This window comes from Schistocerca americana, chromosome X (assembly GCF_021461395.2).
Source record: "Schistocerca americana isolate TAMUIC-IGC-003095 chromosome X, iqSchAmer2.1, whole genome shotgun sequence".
Classification (NCBI taxonomy): domain Eukaryota; kingdom Metazoa; phylum Arthropoda; class Insecta; order Orthoptera; family Acrididae; genus Schistocerca; species Schistocerca americana.
Window position 1 is genome coordinate 743,729,821 of NC_060130.1, and position 22,940 is coordinate 743,752,760.

The window sequence follows — 22,940 nt, forward strand, 5'->3', positions numbered from 1 at the left end:
CCATCGACTTGTGTCAACAACTTCAATGTAAGACGAGGACCCACAGTCCAATATACTTTTAATTCCGGTCATGGTTAAATAAAATACATCTACATAAAAGGCGACTGGTTGCAGTAATTTCTGAAAACCTTTTCACACCACAGTCGCAGTGTTCCGCATCCACAATGGATAAAAGTCTTACTTTTAATTCTGTTTTATTCTATGGACTTCCCAGCTACTTGTGATGGTATTTTGTCTTTTTAGTCCGTTTAATTTCGTGACATAGATTTTACAACCTGATGATGGGAGCATTGTCTTTTGAAACGCATTGTTAAAATATATGTATAAGAATCGCGGTTGAATGCTAACAGTGATAACCAGGATAACGACAGCTGCTACCTCAACTCCATAATGGATTACATTAAAGAGGTAGTCTGTTGCAGAGCCCCATGTTCAAAAATATGTACTGAACGATGTGGTCAGAAACATTAATGCCTGTACCACCATTGTACTATTTCAGCAGATCTGCCACAGATTGCCTCTTAGCTTTCTTTACAGAACAAGGGATCTTCTGGCCACTTTCTCTGCCAAGGCACAGATGTCAAACATCTGGTTCCTACTCCTAGTGTAACTGTCCTTCAACTACATTCCCTAGGTAAAATAGTAGCATATGAACAGCTGAGCAACTTTCCCTTTCTGATATGCTTATTCCTAGGCTCCAGCCCATAACAATCTGCCATTTGTCAAAGTCACTTATATCGGCAGATATCCCCATTTGCAGACTGTATCATTGCTAGAATGATTCCCTTTTCATCTCTATTCTGCTTACAAACTTTTCTTACTATGTCATTTGGCTGCAATGCCACCAGAAGCCATTCATTCCCACAGAGGACAATGTTCATAATGTTTTCGCTTACCAATGTGTGTCAGCAGCAAGTTTTAGAAAATAGTTCATAATTTATATATGAAACAAATAAAATTGCTGGTTTATTGCAGAGGTAATTTGGACTTCCACCCCAAAGGAGTTCCTGGAGGTCACCTTTGCTGCTGGTATTTCTCTTGGACAGTGTTGTGTGCTATATTTTTACGCTCATTCTATGAGCAGTTTTTATAGTAAAGCAGTTGTGACTTCACTAGTAAATCTTCTCGTCATGGGCTTCTTCTGTTGATGAGACTGGCAATACTGTTTCTAACAATGACATTGCAAGGTGAAGATGCTATAGACGTAATCAAAGTTAATGATGTAATTGTACTGCAACTAACAAATTATCTTTTATGACAGGTGAAATCATTGATGGAATCCTTAAGTGAACCTTACTTTGCATTTGAACTGGATCAAACCCAAGGTGAGTTTCAAGAATGGATATATTCTGACCTTATTTTCATTGCTGTTGTTGTTAAAATTACTGGATGTTGTGTTAGAGTGTGTAGTTGTTAACATTAAAAATTGTTTGCACTGTTTTGGAAAGGATTTATTTATGTGCAGCCTTTCAACTGAATAATAATACTTTATGCTGTGTGCATTTAATTGTTGTTTTCTACATTAATCTGAAGTTAGTGCACAATGCTATTATTATTACACTTTTTAATATCAACATTGTTTCTAGCTTCAAAATTCGTCAGGTACCTGTTTCTTGTAAACAGCTTGGTGATGTACCTGTTACTGTAACACTTTGTAAGACCTACAACACGATACAGGGATTAATTTTTCACTGCGACTTAACAATGCAGTCTGATAAAGCACTGTGTGAGCACTTCGAGAGGCAAGGGATCCACTGTGTACAACATGTCAAGGCCCCACTGCCAAAAAGGTAGACACCAGTGCAGTCAGCCATGTTTTTGAGGAAGAATTGCTACCAGGAAAGATAAAAAATTACGAGGCGCATTTTTTAAGTAAGTACCGTTTTGAAATTTAAAAAAGACGTGCTAAGATATCTCGATTTTTATTTTTACATGGAAGCCTGTACCTTAATCTATGCACTGATGCCATTACAGTCTGATTCTTCCTTTTTACGATGGGTACTGAGTGTTTAAGATAATCGTGAATCCCGCCGACTGTGAAGTACGGGCTGTTATAAGATTTCTTAGTGCTAAAGGCCTAAAAGCGATCGATATTCATTGTGAAATCTGTGCAGTTTACGGAGAAAACATTATGAATGATGGCATGGTAAGAAAGTGGGTGAGAGCATTTAAAGATGGCTGCACAAATGTGCATGATGAACAACGGAATGGGCGACCTTCTGTCGTTAAAGTTTTGTGTAGGAAGTGGACAATAAGGTGAGAGAAAACAGACTCTTTACGATTTCCTCCTTGTGGGATGACTATCCTAATGTTTCTTGTAGTGTTTTGTATGGCATTGTGACTGAGCACTTGAATTACCGAAAATTGTGCGCACATTGGGATCCGAAAATGTTGACGGATGTGCACAAAACCAAATGTTTAGACAGTGCATTGACTTTCCTTGAGCAATACCACAATGACGGTGATGATTTATTAAGCCAAACTGTTATGGAAGATGAAATGTGGGTGGCCTATGTCACACCAGAATCAAAGTAACAGTCAATGGAAGTTGAGCAAGGGCATCGTTTTGCTGCAAGACAATGCCCGTCCACATGTGGTGAATCAGACCAAAGATCTCATCACAACTTTTCGATGGGAAACTCTAGATCATCCTCCATACAGTCCCAATCTTGCGCCCAGTGATTACCATCTGTTCCTGCGCTTGAAGAAATACCTGGGCGGCCAGCATCTTCGAGACAATGACAGTCAAAACTGTGGTTATGCAGTGGTTAACAAGACAGGCGGCAGACTTCTACGAGGAGGGTATTCAAAAACTGGTACAACATTATGACAAGTGCCTCAATATTGACAAAAATTATGTAGAAAAGTAGATTAAGGTACAGGGTTTCATGTAAAAATAAAATTGAGGTATCTTAGCATGTCTTGTCTTTTTTTTTAAATTTCAGAACGGTACTTACTTAAACACGCCTCGTATGTTGCTACTGCAATGTGGTGCTAATTTCTCCACTCTCAATGAGGCACTTTGAATGCCAGTGTTTCTGGCATATGTCTTCTTGCTGTACATACACCCTAATTTATGGAGACTGTGGCCAGGCACTTTACAAAACTTCGCTATGTGCACTATCACCTGTCTGTGTCGCCATCCCTGATCGTTGAAATGTGCTAACCTACTCGATGAATGCAAAATCCAGGAGCTTATGGTCATAGATTTCCTCTTGTTTGGAAGTCTCAGTGATATCTATGTCTGTCACTAATGTGGGCAGGTCATTAGCAGTACATCTTGTACTACTTCCTCACTATCAACGCCCGGTAGTTGGACAAATAAACTTGACCCGGTGGCATATAGGCCCTCCTCTCTAGCAGTTGCTGTTAACACTGTCTTTAGCAACCACTTCCTCATGTTTACTGGTGACAAGGCTCCTGCTCAGGAACCCTCTTCCTGGAAATCCACAAAAGAGAGACCTGACACCAGCCAGTGGTTCAAGGATCCATGGGCAGTGAGTCTCAGGGCTGCTGCTCTTCTTCCATTCTTACACCCACAGCAGACAAGCTCTGCCAATAATTTTGGCCACTAAAAGAAGTGAAAGAGGAGAAGGCTACTCTGGTGACCCCAGAGTTGCCAGATCATGCTACACCATCAGACTCCGAACCCTTGTTTGTTGATGTTTTTCGTCCTCAACCTAGTAGATAGTGTCGGAAGTTCCATGCGGCTTTTCGCGGATGATGCTGTAGTATACAGAGAAGTTGCAGCATTAGAAAATTGTAGCGAAATGCAGGAAGATCTGCAGTGGATAGGCACTTGGTGCAGGGAGTGGCAACTGTCCCTTAACATAAACAAATGTAATGTATTGCGAATACATAGAAAGAAGGATCCTTTATTGTATGATTATATGATAGCGGAACAAACACTGGTAGCAGTTACTTCTGTAAAATATCTGGGAGTATGCGTGCGGAACGATTTGGAGTGGAATGATCATATAAAATTAATTGTTGGTAAGGCGGGTACCAGGTTGAGATTCATTGGGAGAGTGCTTAGAAAATGTAGTCCATCAACAAAGGAGGTGGCTTACAAAACACTCGTCCGACCTATACTTGAGTATTGCTCATCAGTGTGGGATCCGTACCAGATTGGTTTGACAGAGGAGATAGAGAAGATCCAAAGAAGAGTGGCGCGTTTCATCAAAGGGTTATTTGGTAACCGTGATAGCGTTACGGAGATGTTTAATAAACTCAAGTGGCAGACTCTGCAAGAGGGGCGCTCTGCATCGCGGTGTAGATTGCTCGCCAGGTTTCGAGAGGGTGCGTTTCTGGATGCGGTATCGAATATATTGCTTCCCCCTACTTATACCTCCCGAGGAGATCACGAATGTAAAATTAGAGAGATTAGAGCGCGCACGGAGGCTTTCAGACAGTCGTTCTTCCCGTGAACCATACGCGACTGGAACAGGAAAGGGAGGTAATGACAGTGGCACGTAAAGGGCCATCGCCACACACCGTTGGGTGGCTTGCCTGGCCCCATGCACCTCCTGATGTGATCATTTCTCTCACCTTATTTTATTATTGTCAGTTAACATGATGTCCATTACATTTTTAGCCTTCTTGCTTTTAGTATTATGAATCTCCAAAATAGAAGGCATTCTTTATCTCTGTTTTCATCCTTAACCGGGTTGGTGGGGCCAGTTGCAGGTGGAGGTTCTCTCACCACATACCCTGATAATGAAGTTTTACTTTGTTTAGTTATTTCTCAGCTCTGTTATCATCATTGCTTCCAAGGCCTGTTTTACCACTCCTTCATACTTTTATAGTATAATAAAATTTCTGGCTGATGCCACTAACTCAAGGTGAAATCTCTCATGACCTAGCTGTTTTAGTCTCTTAAGCTGCAACCAATCAGCCTTCTATGTATGGGCAGAAACTGAGCTAAACGATTCCTTGATGTTTTGTGTTACACACACACACACACACACACCAGTGACTCTTAATTATGTACGGTTGATTTTCTAAATTTTGCTCATGATGAGCAAGGAGGGGGGGGGGGGGGGTTGGGTAAGTAATCACTGCTATTATGTTTTGTTTTGTTTTTTTGAACTCTTACACAGGAATTTTGAACTTATACGTGACATCTGTTAATTCTGGAGTCAACTATTGATAGTCATATAATAGTGTTCGTAAAGTATGTATGAAAGCTTAGTGGGCTTCTTGAATGTGATGAATCAGTGACGTTAAAATTTTTGCCTTGCTTGATTTGTCATTCTCTCCATATGTGACACAAGTGTTCTGAGCCACCTACGCGGCCTTTGATTTTCTCTTAGACTGGAAAACAAGAATGCTTTAGGGGAACCATCATGCTGCTCCACATGACATACTGTATTCTTTGGTCCACAGATAGCACAAGCTTTCATTAAAGCTGCTGAATTGAAGGCATATTTATGAGCATGACACTCCAAATGGAGTTCAGTTGGGGAGGGGTCTCTTAAAATTGCAAGGAGACAGATTGTCTGATCTGTACTTGACTACGAAGAGAAATTCCTAATACTACCAATCTCCATGACTACCTGGGAGGAGCCCTCCGCCAGTTATGACTCCTCCACCTATAATCTCTACCAGAGTGATCCCATTCCAGAAGTCCAGCACCAACTCCAGTCCTTGTGCTTTCACTGAAAGAATTTCAGCCCTCATTGACCAACACCTCCATCTAATTGCCCCCCCCCCCCCCCCAGGGGGTCCACAACTAATTTGTGGATATGTGCGTGGCGAGCACAGGGCCCCGAGCTATTGCAGTCTTCTTTCTCTCCAGGGCTGCATTTCCTTCTCTTTCCCCTCCTTGCTCCTTTCCCGTTGCCCTCTCCTCTCCCTCTCTTGGTGTCCTTGCTTATGTTGGCCCCCGCTATCTTCCTGGTTCTATAGGTTTTACAATCCAGCTTTGTTGCGTAATCATCTCCTCCTTTTGGCATTCCTGGGTCCCCCTCTGGGGTTTGACCTCCATTACAAAATTTCTCCTCCGTAGTGTGAGCCATTTGGGGAAGAGCACTTTACCTAGTGTCTCCGACGTGTGCCCTCGTAGTACATTCCACCTTTTCTTTCACGTCGTTGTCTGATGCTAGGGTGCATAGCCAGCCCGTGTGGTGGGGTCGCTATGTACCCTTTTGGTTAAGCCCCCTGAACACACAGGGATCACACTTCTGATACCTGAGCTGTGACCATCTCATGCATGCCTTGGAGTGGTTGCTCGTCATGCTGGAGCATCGGAACTCCTGGCAATGGCCGCCGTGCCAGACGGCCCTTGCTGTGGCTGGGTGGCGCCCGTGAGGAGAGCCCCTGATCGGAGTGGGTGGTATCAGGGCAGACGCTATGCAAATGAAACGCATACGGGTCCAGAACTCTGGCCGTTCTTCTGCGGCTGTCTCTCTGCGTGTAACTGATTCTTCAAGTGCTTCTTCTCTTGCCACTTCGGCCTTCCCTTCCGTGGCTACCCCCTGGGAAGAGGGTCAGGCCCATCGGCTAGGGGCGAAACCTTTCCCCTGTTATGTAGTTTGCACCAGGACTGATGGAGATACTTTCACCAATACCAAACCTTTATTCTTTGTGGAACACATTGAAGACAAGTTTGGCGAAGTGGACTCCCTGAGCAAGATGAGGTCGGGTTTGTTGCTGATCAAAACTGCTTCAGCTGCCCAATCTGCGGCCCTTCGTGCCTGTACCCATCTTGACACAATTCCTGTGTCCATTACCCCCCACCAGTCTTTAAATATGGTATAAGGTGTGATTTTTCATCCTTCAAACTGATGAGGAACTTCGGGACAATCTCGGACAGCGGGGTGTTCACTTTGTTCGGCGTGTCCAGAACGGTCTTAAAGACAATCGCACTGATACTGGTGCCTTTATCCTGACCTTTGTAGGGGATACCCTCCCTGAGAAAGTTAAGATTATGGTTTATCGATGTGATATGAAGCCGTACAGCCCATCTCCTATGAGGTGTTTTAAGTGCTTGCGTTTTGGACACGTCTTCCCGCTGTTCACAGGCCCCTCTCTGTGGTGACTGTGGACGTCCACTCCATGAGGGGAGTCCCTGTGTTCCCCCTCCTGTGTGTGTAAATTGTCATGGTAGTCATTCTCCACATTCACCAGATTGCCCAGTATATAAGAAGGAAAAGAAGATACAGGAGTATAAGTCCCTCGATCGTTTAACCTACACAGAGGCCCGTTCCCCCTGCGGGTCCGGGGTAAGAATAGGCCCGAGGTATTCCTGCCTGTCGTAAGAGGCGACTAAAAGGAGTTTCAACCGTTTCGGCCTTCCATGTGATGGTCCCCCTTGGGGGTTTGACCTCCATTTTTCAAAATTCTACAGAAGTACGAGCCTTTTGGGGAAGGACACCTTACGTGGTGTACCACTGGTCCTAAGTGCACTAAGACCTTGGCACTCAGCATTGTACCGGCGTTGTACCCATGCCCGCTATTCCTCAAATTGGGCCTAAACGCCTGATGGGTTGTACAAGTTACGCCCATAGTGCATCCCCATCTGCACCAGCGATCATGATGGACTTTCCATGGCACCAGAAATCCAGCACGGTAGCCAGCCCGTTGTGGTGGGGTCGTCATGTACCCTCTAGGTTGTAGCCCCCTGACAACACAGGGATCGTACTGTCGATACCTGAGCTGCACCCTCCCCACGTCGGCCAAGGAGTAGATGCCCGTCTCCTTGGGGCATCAGGACTCCCGGCAACAGTCATTCTGCCAGGTGGCCCTTGCTGAGGCTGGGTGGCGCCCGTGGGGAGAGCCCCTGGTCGGAGTGGGTGGTATCGGGGCGGACGTTTCGCAGATGAAACGTCAACACGTATCAGGTCGCTCTGCGGCAGAGTCTTTCAAAAGAAAAGGTACCGTTTCTAGTTTTGGTTCTCCTGCCCTTTCCCTCTTGGCCACTCCCTGGGAGGAGGGACAGGCCCGCCGGCTTGGGGCGAAGTACGTCCCCCGCTATTTGGTCTGTTCTCGAACCGATGGGGGGGACATTCGCCACCTCCAAGCCCATGTTCTTTGTTCAGCACATTGAGGACATCTTCGGGGAAATTGAGGCTCTCAGCAAGATGCGTTCAGGGTCCGTTCTTATCAAGACCACCTCCGCCACACAGTCGGCAGCGCTCCAGGTGTGCGACCGCCTAGGGGACATCCCAGTGTCCATTGTCCCGCATCTGGCGCTAAATCGGACGCAGGGGGTTATTTTTCATCGTGACCTCCTGCTACAATCTGATGAGGAGCTCAGGGCCAACCTGGAGCGCCGAGGCGTGCATTTCGTCCGGCGAGTCCAGCGCGGCCCCAAAGACCGTCGCATCGACACCGGGGCCTTTATCCTCGCCTTCGAGGGGGACGTTCTCCCGGAGAAGGTAAAGGTGATGTGCTACCGGTGCGACGCCTCCCAAATCCCTCCTTTCCAAATCCTCCTCCCCCGTGGCCCCCGCCCCCTCTGCCCCAGGGGCCACCCTTCCTCCTCCTCCTCCTCCTCTCCCCCCGCCACCTGAGAAGCGATCCTCTTCTCAGGCGTCCATCAGGGAAACGTTCCGGACCCCAGCTTCCGAGGTCCGGCGTTCCAAACCGGACCCCGCGTGTGAGGACCTTCTTCGGGTCCAGCCCACCATCCCTGTGCCTCCTCGGCCTTCCAAGAAGGCCTCAAAGAAGTAGTCTCTATCCCCCTCTCCACCCCGGCGCGTTTCGTCTGACGCTCCATCCGTGAGTCGCTGCTCCTGGCCGTCCTCAGTTTCGCCGGGATGCTCTGCTGCCAGGCGCTCAGCTGGCCTCTCGTCGGCAAATGATGCTGCCCCTCCTACACAGCCAGGGACAGCGGCCGCAGCTGGCGATGAGTCGATGGAACCAGATCTGCCTCCCGTCAGTTGTAGCGTTGTTCCCTCACAACCTGGCCCTCCGCGGCCGTCGAGGTGACCAGCTCTTCCCCGTCTCGTTCCCCCAACTTTTTGACTAGCGATGGCGTTGTTTCATTGGAACATAAGAGGTATTCGATCTAATCGGGAGGAATTAAAACTGCTCCTCCGCCTGCACTGTCCATTCGTCCTTGGTCTCCAGGAAACCAAGTTGCGCCCGACTGACCGTTTTTGCCTTTACCCACTATACCTCGGAGCGGTATGACCTCACCCCTGTGGACGGTATCCCAGCTCATGGTGGGGTCATGTTGCTCGTTCGGGATGATGTCTATTACCATCCTATCCCATTGACCACCCCACTCCAAGCAATAGCTGTCCGCATTACTCTTTTTGCTTTTACTTTTTCAGTTTGTACCATCTACACTCCACCGTCATCTGCTGTTAGTCGGGCTGACATGATGCACCTGATCGTTCAGCTTCCCCCGTCGTTTTTATTGTTTGGCGACTTCAATGCCCATCATCCCCTTTGGGGCACTCCTGCATCCTGTCAACGAGGCTCACTCTTGGCAGATGTCTTCAACCATCTCCATCTTGTCCGCCTCAATACCGGCGCCCCGACTTTCCTCTCGGACTCTGCTCATACCTACTCCCACTTGGACCTCTCGATCTGTTCCACCACTCTTGCCCGTCGGTTCGAGTGGTATGTCCTTTCTGACACCTATTCGAGCGACCACTTCCCCTGTGTCATTCGTCTCCTGCACCACACCCCATCCCCACGTCCTTCGAGCTGGAACATACCGAAAGCTGACTGGGGACTTTACTCCTCCCTGGCAACCTTTCTGCACCACGATTTTACCAGTTGTGACAGTCAGGTCGAATACCTCACGGCTGTTATCATCAATGCTGCCGAACGTTCCATTCCTCGTACTACCTCTTCTTCACGTCGCATTTCCGTCCCCTGGTGGAACGAGGCTTGTAGGGACGCTATCCGTGCTCGACGACGTGCTTTACGCACCTTTCGCCGCCATCCTACGTTGGCGAATTGTATTGAATACAAAAGACTCCGAGCACAATGCCATAGAGTCATCAAAGAACGCAAAAAAAGCTTGTTGGGCCTCTTTCACCAGCTCCTTTAACAGTTTTACTCCCTCTTCCGTCGTTTGGGGTGGCCTGCGCCGGCTGTCGGGCATTAAGGCCCACTCCTCGGTACCTGGCCTGACCTCAGGTAATGAGGTCCTTGTTGATCCTGTGGCTGTCTCCAACGCCTTTGGCCGCTTTTTCGCGGAGGTTTCAAGCTCCGCCCATTACCACCCTGCCTTCCTTCCCAGGAAAGAGGCAGAAGAGGCTCGGCGACCTTCCTTCCACTCGCTGAATCTGGAAACTTATAATGCCCCCTTTACTATGCGGGAACTCAAACGTGCGCTTGCACTGTCCCGGTCCTCTGCTCCGGGGCCAGATGCCATTCACGTTCAGATGCTGGCACACCTTTCTCCGGCGGGCAAAAGCTTCCTTCTTCGTACCTACAATCGCGTCTGGACCGAAGGTCAGGTCCCCATGTGTTGGCGTGATGCCATCGTTGTTCCTATACCCAAACCCGGGAAGGATAGACACCTTCCTTCTAGCTACCGCCCCATTTCTCTTACAAGCTGTGTCTGTAAGCTGATGGAGCGCATGGTTAATGCTCGGTTAGTCTGGATTCTTGAATCTCGACGGCTACTTACTAATGTCCAATGCGGCTTTCGTCGCCGCCGCTCCGCTGTTGACCACCTTGTGACCTTGTCGACATTAATCATGAACAACTTTTTGCGAAGGCGCCAAACGGTAGCCGTGTTCTTCGACTTGGAGAAGGCTTATGATGCCTGTTGGAGAGGAGGTATCCTCCGCACTATGCACGGGTGGGGCCTACGCGGTCGCCTGCCCCTTTTTATTGATTCCTTTTTAACGGATCGAAAGTTTAGGGTACGTGTGAGTTCCGTATTGTCCGACGTCTTCCTCCAGGAGAATGGAGTGCCTCAGGGCTCTGTCTTGAGCGTAGCCCTTTTTGCCATCGCGATCAATTCAATTATGGATTGCATTCCACCTAATGTCTCAGGCTCTCTCTTTGTTGATGACTTCGCGATCTACTGCAGTGCCCAGAGAACATGCCTCCTGGAGCGCTGCCTTCAGCGTTGTCTAGACAGCCTCTACTCATGGAGCGTGGCAAATGGCGTCCGGTTCTCTGAAGAGAAGACGGTTTGTATCAACTTTTGGCGATATAAAGCATTCCTTCCGCCATCCTTACATCTCGGTCCCGTTGTTCTCCCATTCGTGGAAACAACTAAGTTTCTAGGGCTCACGTTGGTCTCCACATGTCTCTTATTTGGTGGCCCGTTGTACACGTTCCCTTAATGTCCTCAGAGTTCTTAGCGGTTCATCTTGGGGAGCGGATCGCACTGTCCTGCTTCGCTTGTATCGGTCCATTGTCTGATCGAAGCTGGATTATGGGAGCTTCGTCTACTCGTCCGGTCGGCCATCCCTCTTACGCCGGCTCAACTCCATCCACCATCGGGGGATACGTCTTGCGACTGGAGCCTTCTACACTAGTCCTGTCGAGAGTCTTTATGCTGAAGCTGCCGAGTTACCACTGACCTACCGGCGCGACGTACTGCTGTGTCAGTATGCCTGCCGGTTGTTGTCTATGCCCGACCACCCCGCTTACCAGCCCTTCTTCGCCGATTCTCTCGACCGTCAGTATGGGTTGTATGTCTCTGCCCTGCTGGCCCCCGGAGTCTGCCTGCTTCGACAATTGGATTTTGCCCTCCCTACCACCTTCAGAGAGGGTGAGAGCCCGACACCACCTTGGCTCCAGGCTCCGCTTCATATTTATCTTGACCTCAGCTCACTCCCGAAGGAGGGAACTCCGGCTGCAGTGTATTGCTCACGGTTTGTCGAACTTCGTGCTCGACTTGCCGGTCACACCTTTATTTACACCGATGGCTCCAAAACTGACGATGGTGTCGGCTGTGCCTTTGTCGTCGGGGCGCCACCTTTAAATACCGGCTCCTTGACCAATGTTCGAGCTTTACGGCCGAGCTTTTTGCTCTCCATCAGGCCGTTCAGTATGCCCGCTGCCACTGCCATTCATCGTACGTACTCTGCTCTGACTCACTCAGTGCTCTTCAGAGCCTTGGAGCTCCCTATCCGGTCCATCCCTTGATTCAACGGATACAGCAGTCCCTCCATTCTTTCGCTGCTAATGGTTCTCCTGTCAGCTTTCTGTGGGTTCCCGGACATGTAGGAGTGCCTGGGAATGAGGCTGCGGATGCTGCAGCCAAGGCTGCAGTCCTCCTGCCTCGGCCAGCCTCCCATTGTGTCCCGTCATCTGACGTTCGTGGGGATGTGTGTAAGAGGCTTGTGTCGTTGTGGTGGGATGCTTGGTCATCCCTCCAAGGAAACAAGCTCCGGGCAGTCAAACCGCTCCCAACTGCTTGGACAACCTCCTCCCGACCATCCCGGTGAGAGGAGGTCCTTCTGACCAGGTTGCGGATTGGGCATTGCCGGTTTAGCCACCGCTACCTGCTCTCCGGTGACCCAGCCCCGCAGTGCCCTTGTGGTCAGGCATTAACAGTGTGGCATGTTTTATTGTCGTGTCCCCGTTTTAGTCAATTTCGTGTTGTCCTGTCCCTGCCATCTACTTTACCAGATGTTTTAGCTGATGACGCTCGAGCAGCTGCTCGTATTCTGCGTTTTATAACTTTAACTGGCTTGTCCAAAGACATTTAACCTTTTTACTTATTTTATCTGCATCTTTGTCAGGTCCTTCTGGTGTCCCCCCCTTCCCCTTGAGTTTTACTAGATTCCATGTGCTCTAACAACAGTGACTGGGCGCTAATGACCTGAGCAGTTGAGCGCCCTTAAACCCCCCCCCCCCCCCCCCCAAAAAAAAAAAAAATTTCACCCTGTGTCCATGACATCTAGTTACGGCTTGGTTACATCTTCACCCTTTCCTGCCCCTTCCTTACCCCCATCCCAGATCCCTCTCCTCCCCCCCTTTCTTGCGGCTCCCACACCTTCTCCTCTGGGCACTGCTCCCCCTCCCCAGCCGGAGAAGTGTCCCACTCCTTCGGTGTCTGCCGGTCAAGGGCGCCTCTCCTGGGATGCCCCTTTCCGGCACCTTCCAGGCCAAAGGTCTGCTGCCGCACGACGACCGCGAGAGCCACGGTCTGTCGGCCCCCAGGTCGCCCGGTTTCTTTCTGTTCCTGATCTTGCTGCAGCTGGCTCCTTTATGCCACACAGCCCTCCTCGATCTCAGCCTGAAAAGTAGAAGAAACATAAGTCCCGGGACAAGGAGCCTCTGGTGTCACCAGATGTCCCTTCCCCGACTTCACAACCGGATTCTGACCTGTCGTTCATGGGTGTCGCCCCCTCCTTGTCGGTGACGGGTGGGGACCCGGCGGTATGACTGGCTTTAGCGTGTTCAGCCCCCATTTAAATCATCGTTCTGTGGTTCTGCAATGGAATTGTAATGGATATATCGTCACCTTCCGAAATTGAAATCCCTTCTTTCGTCTTACTCTGCAGCTTGTGTGGTTCTCCAGGAATCTCATTTTACTGATTCTCACTCACCGGCCCTCCATGGGTTCCGTGTTTTCTGTCGAAATCAGGTCGAACCCCTGCGGGCTTCTGGTGGTGTTTGTACGTTGGTCCGTACAGACATTGCTAGCATGTGGATTCCTCTTCAAACTACATTGGAAGCGGTTGCTGTTATGGTCCACCTAGACTCTGCGGTCACAGTTTTCAATCTTTATCTCCCTCCTGGCAGGACTCTTACACCTGGTGCCTTAACTGCCCTTCTTCAGCAACTTCCTCCTCCCTTCCTCCTCCTTGGGGATTTTAATGCTCGTCACCCCTTGTGGGGCAGTGCCTTTCCATCTAGACGAGGTCTTCTTATAGACCAATTTATTGCAGACCACGACTTGTGCCGTCTTAATGATGGCTCCCCTACTCATTTCAGTGCCGGTCATGGTACCTTTTCTGCCATTGACCTCTCTCTTTCTTCTCCCTCTCTCCTCCCTTCATTACACTGGTTGCCACACGACGAGCTTTGTGATAGTGATCATTTCCTGTTGATTATCTCGCTCCCTTCCTGCTCCCCGATGGACAGGTTACCTCGTTGGTCTTCCCAACGTGCCGATTGGCCTCTATACACTGCACAGGTCATGTTTTCTCTCTCTTTGTCGGGTTGTATTGATGACGTCCTATGTGACGTGTCTGACGCGATTGTTCGCGCTGCTAACCTTGCTGTCCCGCGCTCATCTGGACCATTTTGTCGCCGGCAAGTCCCATGGTGGAGTACGGCCATTGCCATTGCCATCCGTGATTGCCGTCGAGCTTTGCAACACTTTAAGAGGCACCCATCCGTAGCCAGCCTTACTACCTTTAAACGCCTCCCTGCTAAAGCCCGTTATTTAATCAAACAGAGCAAGCGGATATGTTGGGAACGATTCGTTTCTTCCCTTGGTTCTACTGTCCCTCTTTCACGGGTATGGGCTACACTTCGCTCTCTCCAAGGTTGCCATCGGCAGTCCACCCTCCCAGGCCTTCACCTCCCAGATGGCCTTTGTGCGGACCCATTAGTTCTTGCAGAACATCTTGTGACCCATTTTGCAGTGGCCTCAGCATCAGCCTCCTATCCAGCTGCTTTCCTTCACCTGAAACAGCGGGCTGAAGCTTCCACCTTATGTTTTACCCCTTGTGAGTCAGAATCTTACAACGAACCTTTTAATGAATGGGAATTTCTTTCTGCACTTTCTTCTTCTCATGATACAGCCCCCGGCCCAGATTCCATTCATAACCAACTGCTTCACCATCTCAGTGCTCCACAACAGCAACATCTTCTTCAGGTGTTTAACCGTATCTGGCTCCAGGGTGACTTCCCTTCTCAGTGGAGGGATAGCATCGTGGTTCCTGTCCTTAAGCCTGGTAAGAACCCCCTATCTGTTGACAGCTATCGGCCAATTAGTTTGACCAATGTTGTTTGTAAGTTACTTGAATGGATGGTAGCCCGTCGGCTCAATTGGGTCCTCGAATCTTGGGATCTATTGTCCCCTTACCAGTGTGGCTTTCGAGAGGGACGGTCTCCAATCGATCATTTACTTCGCTTGGAATCCGCAGTTAGGCAGGCTTTTTCCCAGGGCCGCCATTTGGTAGCAGTGTTTTTTGACCTTCGCAAGGCCTATGACGCGGCCTGGCGCCATCACATCTCACTTAACCTTCATCAGTGGGGTATTCGGGGCCCACTCCCGATTTTTTATCCGCCAGTTCCTGTTCCATCGGTCATTCAGAGTTCGAGTTGGTACTGTTTTTAGTTCTCCACAGGCCCAGGACACGGGCATCCCACAGAGTTCTGTCTTTAGTGTCCTTTTCCTCATTGCTATCGATGGACTTGTCGCCTCTGTCGGTCCTTTGGTTGCCCCTGCCCTGTATGTGGATGATTTCTGCATTTGGGTTAGTTCCTCTTCGATGGCATCTGCAGAGCGGCAGCTCCAGGGAGCTATACGGCATGCCTCTGCATGGAACCTCTCACATGGGTTCCAATTTTTCTCCTCTAAAATCGCGGGTGGTCCACTTCTGTCGCCGTACTACAATCCACCCTGATCCAGAGATCTATCTCGATGCCCACCAATTGCCTGTGGTCCCACAGTTTCATTTCCTGGGTCTTCTTTTTGACAACAAGCTCACTTGGCTGCCCCATATCGTACATCTGAAGGTAGGATGTTTCCGTAAACTCAATGTCCTTCGCTTCCTTGCCCTCTCCTCTTGGGGTGCGGACCGTTCCCTCCTTCTCCGTCTTTATCGTGCTCTAGTTCTGTCTCGCTTGGACTATGGTTGTCAAGTTTATGGTTCAGCTGCTCCTTCCACACTGCACATGCTGGATCCAGTCCACCATCGTGGTATCCGTTTGGCCACCGGTGCCTTCCCTACTAGCCCTGTTGATAGTCTCCTGGTTGAAGCTGGGATCCCCCCTTTTCTGTTCGGCGGTCCCAGCTTCTGGTGTCTTATGCGCTCACTATCCGTTCCTCTCCCACTCATCCTTCCTATTCTATCCTGTTCCCAGACCATGGACGTCGCCCACCCGACTCCCGCTCTCGGGCGGGTTTACCGGTTGGGCTCCGCCTTGCGTCTCTTTGCCGTGATTTTCAGCTTCCTTCTTTGTCCTGCCTTCCTCGCTCCCTCCCTTCCATCCCCCCTTGGTTAGTTCGTCGGCCTCGAATTCGGATGGATCTCCACCGAGGTCCAAAAGATTCCATCCCCCCGGTGGTGTTCCCTTCCTTTTTCCGCCAAATTTTATGGGACTTTCGGGATGCTGTTGTTTTTTTACACTGATGACTCTAAATCTGCTGATCATGTGGGGTATGCCTTCACATCCTCTGTCGGAACGGAAAATCGTCTGCTGCCACCTACATGTGGGGTGTTTACTGCGGAATTGATGGCAATTTCCCAGGCCCTTACCTTTATTAAACAGTCCCAACACAACTGCGTTTTGTTATGTACGGACTCAATGAGTGGCCTTCTTGCTATTGACCAGTGTTTTCGGCGCCATCCTTTGGTCTCTGCCGTCCATGACCATCTCGCTGATATTCACCGTGCTGCTTGTTCCATTGACTTCCTTTGGGTCCCTGGCCATGTGGGTATCCCGGGTAATGAGCTCGCCGATTGTTTGTGTGGGGGAGCAGTCACTTACCCCCCCCCCCCCCCCCCCCCCCCCCCCCCCCCCCCCGTTTTCTGTAACCCCTCCTGCAGCGGATTTACGGCTTCACATCAAATCCCACTTCGCACAGTCATGGGCCAATTCTTGGGAGGCTACTCCCCTGTCTAATAAACTTCGTGCGATTAAGGTGACACCAGGCCCGTGGCATTCTTCCTTTCGCCTCTCCCGAAAGGACTCGACCACACTGTGTCGTCTCCGCATTGGCCATAGCAGGCTGACCCATGGTTTTCTTTTGCGTGATGTGCCACCCCCACTTTGTGGTTGTGGAGCCTTCCAGTCGCTAGCCCACATTTTGGTTGAATGCCCCCTTCTTTTGGCTCTGCATGCTAAGTACAGACTCCCCCACACTTTACGTTTGATGTTGGCTGACGATTCCCGGATGGTCTCTCTGGGTCTCGGTTTCCTCCGGGAAATTGGTTTTTATTCTCAGTTTTAAGGTTTTTAATCTCTCCCTGGTATTGGGGCAGGGCGGTGAGTGTTTAGGTGTCTCCCACTGTAAGCAGTGTTCGGAGATTCCCGATTCACCTCCCTGACCGAAATCCTCTTTTCTTCCCCTTTTACTCTGTTTTTACCCTTTTTCTTTTTAAGGCTTGGTTAGTCTCCTATTCCCATACGTACTTTCTACATTCTAGCGGTTGTACCTTTTAAGTCACAGGTGGCCCTGCCTATGCTGCTTCAGCATAGCGTTGGGTTCGTTCTCTTGCTGACTTCCCTCATTTTGTTTTTACCATTGACAACATGACTGCCCCTTTACGTTTTTAGCCTTTTCCTTTTTATTGTTCTGACTTTCCTGAGATGTCACATTAGCGGAATGGACCACATTTGAAACAAGGGACTGATGACCTTGCTGTTTGGTCCCTTAAACCTCAAACAACCAACCAACCATCCATCTAATTGCCTGTAATCTAGTCTCCCACATCAAAGACACCACCCAGTTTCTTCAGACTCTACACCATCTCCAGCCCTTTACCTTCTGGATCCCTACTTGTCACTGTTGACGTCACCTACCTATACACAAACGTCCCTCATGCCCATGGTCTTACCGCTGTTGAACATTACCTTTCCCAATGTCCTTCAGACACCACACCCACTGCTTCATTCCTCATACACCTTACTAATTTTATCCTAACTCACAACTACTTCTCATTTGAAGGGAAGGTATATAAACAAATCTGCAGTACTGCCATCGGCACCTACATGACACCCTTCTATGCCACCGAGCGAGGTGGTGCATGGTTAGACACTGGACTCGCATTCGGGAGGACGATGGTTCAATCCCGTGTCCGGCCATCCTGATTTAGGTTTCCTGTGATTTCCCTAAATCGCTTCAGGCAAATGCCAGGATGGTTCCTTTGAAAGGGCACGGCTGACTCCCTTCCCCATCCTTCCCTAATCTGATGAGACCGATAATCTCGCTGTCTGGTCTCCTTCCCCAAAACAACCCAACCCAACAACCCTTCTATGCCAACCTTTATCTGCCATCTAGAGAAGACCTTCCTAGCCTCCCAAAACACCAAACCCTGTCATCGTTTCTTCACGATCTTAACACCCTCTCTTCCGTCCGCATCACGTGGTCCTCCTCAACCCAGTGTGCCACCCTTCTAGATGTTGACCACCTCCTTTCTGAAGGCTCCATCCGCACCTCATGAGGGGCATCCTACCTGAGATACCTCCCACCCCTCCTAAAGTGGTGTTCCATTGCCCACCCAACCTCCACAACATCCTAGGCCACTCTAGATTCCAACCCCTTGCCACAAGGATCATATCCCTGTGGAAGATCCAGGTGCAAAAACTGCCCAATCCATGCACCCAGCACTTCCTGTTCCAGTCCTGTCGCAAGTTTATCCTACCCCATCAGGGGCCAGAGCACTTGTGAAAGCAGCCATGTCATTTACAAGCTCTGCTGCAATCATTGCACAGCTTTTTATGTTGGTATGACTACCAACTAACTGTCCATCAGGAGGGATGGCCACCGCCAAACTGTGGCCAAGATCAAAGTAAACCACCCTGTGGCACAACATGCAGCTGAATGTAACACACTTGATTTCAATGGCTGTTCCACTACCTGAGCCATCTGGATCCTTCCCTCCACCACCAGCTTTTTTGATCTGCGCAGAAGGGAGTTATCCTTACAACATATTCTTCGCTCCCGTAGTTATCCCGGCCTCAACCTATGGCAACATACTGTACACGCACCATCCACCCAAGTTTCCAACTTCCTGTCCTATCATCTCCTCCCCGTTCTCCTCTTCCACACTGTTTAGTTGCAGCTCTCTGCAAGAGCATCTGCCTGTTTCTCCCCGCTGCTCTCCGTTTTTGCTCCTTTTTTTCCCCATCACCCTGCCCCATAACCTCCCGACACTGCACCTGTTGGCAGTCTAGTCCCTGCACACTCCACCAGATGGGTTTCATCCTCTCCGCATCCCCAACCCCCTTTCCCTTCCCCTTCCCCACCCGTTTGGTCCCTTCAACCCCAATCAATCAACCAACCAACCCTTCACCACTCCGTCCAGATTTCTGCTTGAATACCATGGATAGTTGCATTCCAGCCAGAGTTGCTGGAGCTGTCAGTCATGTGTACTTCCTAGTGTGTGTGAGTCTCTCTTTTTTACTGATGACGGCTGTGGTTGAAAGCTTTAGGGAAGTGTCTTTTAGTTGTGCCTCTCTGCAACTTGACGTGTCTTCTTTATGGTATGTAGCAATATGTCTTTTCCTCCATTGTTGATATTCCTACTTAGTTTCTAGTGTTTGATTTAATACTACCAATAGACATACTTGATTAGAAAGTACTAATCCTAGGTTTTGGAATGTGTATGTTACTTGTTCAGTGAGGAAAAGAGGACTGTTTAGGGATGGGAGGCCACAGGGGCAGGCCACTCAGACCCTAGGTGGAAATGGAACCACCTGTTGTGAGGACAAGGGGAGACAATCTGTATTGTAGAGAAGGTTATTGATGATGCTTTTCTGGAGGTGAGAAATCTACAGTACATGTAGTGGGTGCAAACTTTGGAGCTTTACATAATAAGGTTTGTAGTATACAGCAGCATATGAAGTTGCAGTCGCATGTGCTGAGCTCAACTGGAGCGGTAGTAGCAAGCCACTGTGGCACATCAGTTGTGCTTCAGATTTGGAGTGAGTAAGCTGTGGTACAGAAGTAAATGTTATGTGAATAGTTTACATTTCTTTCATGATTTTTATTTTTCTCAGAGTTACTAATATATTTTATCCTCTGTTATATTTAAAAATTGTGTGTATAATGTCAGAAGGTTCTTAGAATGTTTCAGAGCAGAAAGAACTGAGGAAGAACCGGTGGCTTTGTGGACATGGATATGTGAATTTTTTGCTATTTTGTATATTAAAGTTGTGTGGCTTTCGTTACATTAACTTTGTGTCGATTTTTATATGCATTGACAATTCTGAATCTGCTTCTGATCCCTCCGTTAGGATTAGTCACTATCTGACACTGAAATGATCGATGCTCTTGGGTATACAATGACACAGGCAAAAAGCAAGTTGTCCCAGAGCTTTGTTGTAATATGTGATGAATTGTAGGCTGTGAAGCACTTGTCTGTCTCACATTGAGTGCTCCGTCACAACTTTCCCTTTTGTAAAAGTTCAGGGTTAATCTCACAGATATTGATTTTCCAAGCAAAAGTCAGGAAAACTACATGGAATTCTCAGAGATTTGATGAGATTCTGCTTCAAATGATAAGTTTTTAATTTGCTACACAAGGGAAGGTAAAGTAGTGTGTTGTGTTGTATAATCTGTTGATCATTTGCAGCTGGTAATGTCCCCTTGCTGACCTTAGGCACCTTCAGTATTGCTGAGGGGTTCTTGGGCTGCTATGCCCATTTCCCATTGCTTAATTGCAAGTCCACCCTGAATGTCAGAATTGGTTTCAAAACTATGATGGCATTGTTCTCACTTAAAGATGGGTTTATTAATTAAATTCCATCTTTTTTATAAATATAGCTCTATTTGAATACTTGTTCATCAGTTTCATGTTTTTACTGCTTATAGTAAAAACTTGCATTTTAACACTTCAGAGACCAAGCCCGAGCATAGCTCGGGCCACAACTTTGTGGTAAAAAATCTGTCAAAGTATAAGTAGGGCCACAATTTTCTTGACACACAAGCCACCTATCACTCGAAAACAGGACTAGTTTCATATGAGAACAATGTATGGACATCTTGCTAGCTGTCCCTTGACTGGTTCTTCGATTATTAATTTGTAGAATTATTTCAAAAGAAACATAAGCATCTCTTAACAGCTACTGTCACAAATGACTAAGCCAATATGATCACATTGAAGTAATTTTGTGTGTGTTTTCATTATATTTCACAGTTTGCTGTAACTCTGCTACAAATACATCATGTTTTTGCTGTGTGAACAAGACATTTTGTAAGCTCAAGAGAGAGAAATTGCTAAATAACTCGCCTCAGACTTTTTTCTTGGGAGGAATATTGTACTTCCCCTCATCATTATTTTAAAATCTGTAATCTGTCGAAGAACTAAAGTAAATATGAAAAATAAATTGTGAAGCATGCTCCTTTTTTTAGCATGTGTTACTCTTGAAGATGTATCAATTCCATGAGTATGTGGTGTGTGTTCTTTCGTTCATGTCCGGAAGAACAGACAGCATCTTTGATCCTGCAGCCTTATATGATTATGATCCAAAGGAAATAGAGACATTAGGTGTTAGTGTGCATTGAAATACATCAATGAGGAAAGTTGAAAACTTGTGCCGGACTGGGACTCGAATCCGCATTTTTCTGTTTCTTGCAAATGGTTGCCCTTGATTGCCTCGGTCATTCAGACATTGTCTCTGACCAAATCAAATTTCCGACTTATCCGCACACAACTGACACGGTGCCCCTGTCCATTATTCTCATTATTGGCAGCGATGCGCTGATTCCTGTAAGAGTTAGAGCTTGCTTGTGCATCTGCACTGAAGGGGTTGTTGGGCTGTTTCACACTAACTATATATATGTGGTGTCTGAGGATAATGGTCATGGGCACTATGTGCTTAATGTGTGGATAAGCTTGAAATTTGAGCGAGTCAGGAGCCATGTCCGAATGGCTGATGCGGTCGAAGCGACTATTTGGGAGAAACTGAAAAATCCAGGTTTGAGTCCCAGTCCAACACAAGTTTCAACTTTCCTCATTGATGTATTTCAGTGCCCACTAGCAAGCAGTATCATTATTTGTTTTGGATCGTAATCACAGTAATTGATGTATCGTCAGAAGTAATACATACCAAAAAAAGGATCAAGCTTCAGGATTTATTTTTCATATGTACATAAGAGAAAATTAGTACCTCGAACAACTGTTTTGGATTTGCAGATTCTTATTTATCTGCAGTATTTGATAAACAGATTCAGAAACGCAATAAATTCTCTTGAGGATGAAAATTAATCATCTCTAGCAGTGATCATTAATGAATAAAATGCATTTCATGTTGAGAGAATAATTGAAGAGAGCTGTAGCATATTTAGGAATAGTATCAAAAATCATTGAAACTCTTACGTGGTTCTTAATTTTGAACCTGACAGGCCAGAATAGTTATTAAACGTAACTACTAATGAAATTTAGTGATAACACTTTAATCTAGGTACAAGGTAGCAGTCTTGCAATTTATTTTGCCTGACAATGATGACATTTTTAACAACAACAACAACAAAAGGAAAAGATGACTCAAAGTAAAAAAATCCCGTCAATGGCATTTTCATGGAGATAGTTTTTTCTGTGCACAAATGTTTCCTATTGGAAAAATCACATAAACATGCGCCTAAAGGGATTTAGGGAAACAATGGGAAAGCTCAGTCTTGATTATTGGTCAGAGCTTAGAACTTTGCTCCTCAAGTACTAGTGCAGTGTCAACTGCTAAACCACTTCACTTGGTTTTTGCCAGAAGTAAGTCAAGAACCAATTTCCTTAAGATAGATTCCACAGCTGTTATGAACTGGTTAAGATAATTATGGTTTCGACAGGACTGAGAACATTATGTCAAAAAAATTAAATTTTTTCGTCTCTTAATGTAGTTTTGACCTTGAGACCATTTTTAAGTGATACATATACATCAAAACCCATTCTGCACACAGAGTTTTTAAAATTGCCATACATGTACACTGATGAACAACTTGATATGCCAAGAAGGTACCAAATACATCAGCTACCGTACTTACACTAAATAGAACAAAGAATGTAACTTTAACTTGTATTGAAGCACACGAAGTCATTTCTTTCTGTACATCAGTATGTTTTGATTCATGCTTTGTTCTGTTTAATATGGTTAATTGTAGCTGATTCATTTGACAG

At 47.5% G+C, this 22,940-nt stretch overlaps 1 protein-coding gene across 1 annotated transcript in view; it reads left to right on the top strand.

Annotated features, from left to right (window-relative positions):
- Positions 1–22,940, top strand: part of LOC124556491 (thioredoxin reductase 1, cytoplasmic-like) — a 99,201-nt gene that overhangs the window by 7,781 nt on the left and 68,480 nt on the right. The window contains exon 2 of the mRNA XM_047130448.1: positions 1,262–1,325. Coding sequence (XP_046986404.1) covers positions 1,262–1,325 — 64 coding nt within the window. The remainder of the gene's footprint in view (positions 1–1,261; positions 1,326–22,940) is intronic.